Consider the following 1,884-nt stretch of genomic DNA (forward strand, 5'->3'; position numbering starts at 1 on the left):
GACGAAAGGTGTAACCGTCCGTATTCGGGAATGGAACGTTACGAAAATTTCGAGCTGGAAATTCGGGTTGATAAACTTGGCGGAACACGTTGTTGATAATCGTGAAACTCCTCCTTCGAGCCGGGCTCGAATTAATTTAAATCGGCGTAACTGTTCATGCGCATGGGTTGGAAATTCGAAAGGCTTAAGTGTCGCACTTAACGTCAACTACCAACCGCTGTAATCCGTGATAGTTTTGTGTAGTTGCGGTGTCGTCGTGGCGTAGGCGGCCGGGTGGTACTGCGCCGGAAGCGGAGGGCAAATTGGTCCCTTGTCCTCGCCCTCCTCCTGCACGGAGACCTGCGGGCCGAATATCGAGCGTTCTCGTTAATGTAACTGACGTTTATGCGCACATACGCGCGCGGCAAAAGCGATACGCCACAGGAAACTTTCCGCCACTTCGCGCCACTCGTCATCGTGCCTCCTCCTCCCCCACCCTCGTCGTTTCGAATATTCATCACCCATCGAGCCCCGTGCTTTTTCTTCTTCTTTTTTTGTTTTATATGGATATAATATCGTCGCCAATGTGCTTTTGGATAGATTCGATATTATATAAAATTGGATACCGGTATTCGTTGCTTAATCCTTTCAATTTTAAAATTTTGAATTTTTCGAAATTTGCAAGGGCTTGAGATGCATTGTAATATTGAATTTATATATATATATTATTGCAGAGGCGATATAGAAGATTAAAAATAAATATCGCGCGAGGCATTAGAAGAAGTGTGAACGAAGGAGTGTTTGTAAAAGGGATGTATGGTGTCGATTTCGTGTGCGTGATTAAATTTCGAGAATATTTGGCTCGTAAAAAGTGTTCGCAAAATTATTCATAAACGGTCGAATATAACGAGGTCATCGAAAACAGAGTCCGTTGGTCGGAGGGAATTTACATTGAATTTTTTCCTTTTTCCTTTTTTTTTTTTTTTTTTCCCTCCACCATTTTTTACATTCTCATTGCATATTTACACGCTAAACTGATACTTTCGCGTTATAATATAACCAATGCATAATTCATTGGAAGCGTGGCAACGCTTCTTCCCTCCTCCTTTTTTCCTCGCGCCTTTTATATTCTTCTATCATCCCGCATCGGTGTTTCTCAGCAACGCTCCAGGTTCCGTCCAGATTAATGCGATCACTTCTCCCAACCGATTTTCCCCAACCTCGATCCCATTCGAAATTCAAGGCGAAAGGATCGAGGAGGTTATTAAAATTCGATCTCTCATCGTGGCTATCATTCATCGTCATTCGACGAAAGAAGCACGGAACCGCGGCGTGGCGTGGCGTGGCGTTGCTAATAATTTCATACGACGTAATTATCGGCACAATGCATCGATACGCATTCAACGGGCCACGTAATTCCCGTGAATAAAATTTAACCATATCATCGGGTAATTATCAGTCATCGCTCTCCCCGGATGGCCGAGGAAATTCGATCAGAGGGGGTGGGGGTATCGCTTCGTTGGTCCATAATCAATCTTTTAACGAATATTCGGTTCATAATTCAGGTGAACGATTAAACGTTTTTGTAGAAACGTAGAAAAGAAGAGAGAATGGAACTATAAGAAGAGAAATTGTGGAATAATTTGGATTTACTGGCGATTCGTTTTGCACGTTGGATTTTAATGACTCTGTGTTTCTCTCTTTATCACCATCATTTATAAGCAAAGAAGGAATCCTAGAATTTAATAACTCGAATATTATCGATCTTATTCGAAAAAATTCATCACAATGAATCGAGTCGAGATTGTCAAGATTGTTAAACGCTTCAGTCATTACGTGTGATCATTAAAAATTTGTTACTGACCTTTATGACGGGTATTTGTTACTGAAACGTGAAAAAAAAAA

The 1,884-nt window shown here is 41.7% G+C and overlaps 1 protein-coding gene across 4 annotated transcripts in view; it reads right to left on the bottom strand.

Annotated features, from left to right (window-relative positions):
- LOC102673299 (discoidin domain-containing receptor 2) overlaps positions 1-1,884 on the bottom strand; it is a 234,385-nt gene that overhangs the window by 27,547 nt on the left and 204,954 nt on the right. For all 4 annotated transcript variants that reach the window (XM_031511947.1, XM_031511946.1, XM_006618672.2 and 1 more), the window contains one exon: positions 216-339. In XM_031511947.1, the coding sequence (XP_031367807.1) occupies positions 216-339 (124 nt within the window). The remainder of the gene's footprint in view (positions 1-215; positions 340-1,884) is intronic.

The sequence above is a fragment of the Apis dorsata genome, unplaced genomic scaffold, assembly GCF_000469605.1.
Source record: "Apis dorsata unplaced genomic scaffold, Apis dorsata 1.3 scaffold_365, whole genome shotgun sequence".
NCBI classification, from domain to species: Eukaryota; Metazoa; Arthropoda; class Insecta; order Hymenoptera; family Apidae; genus Apis; species Apis dorsata.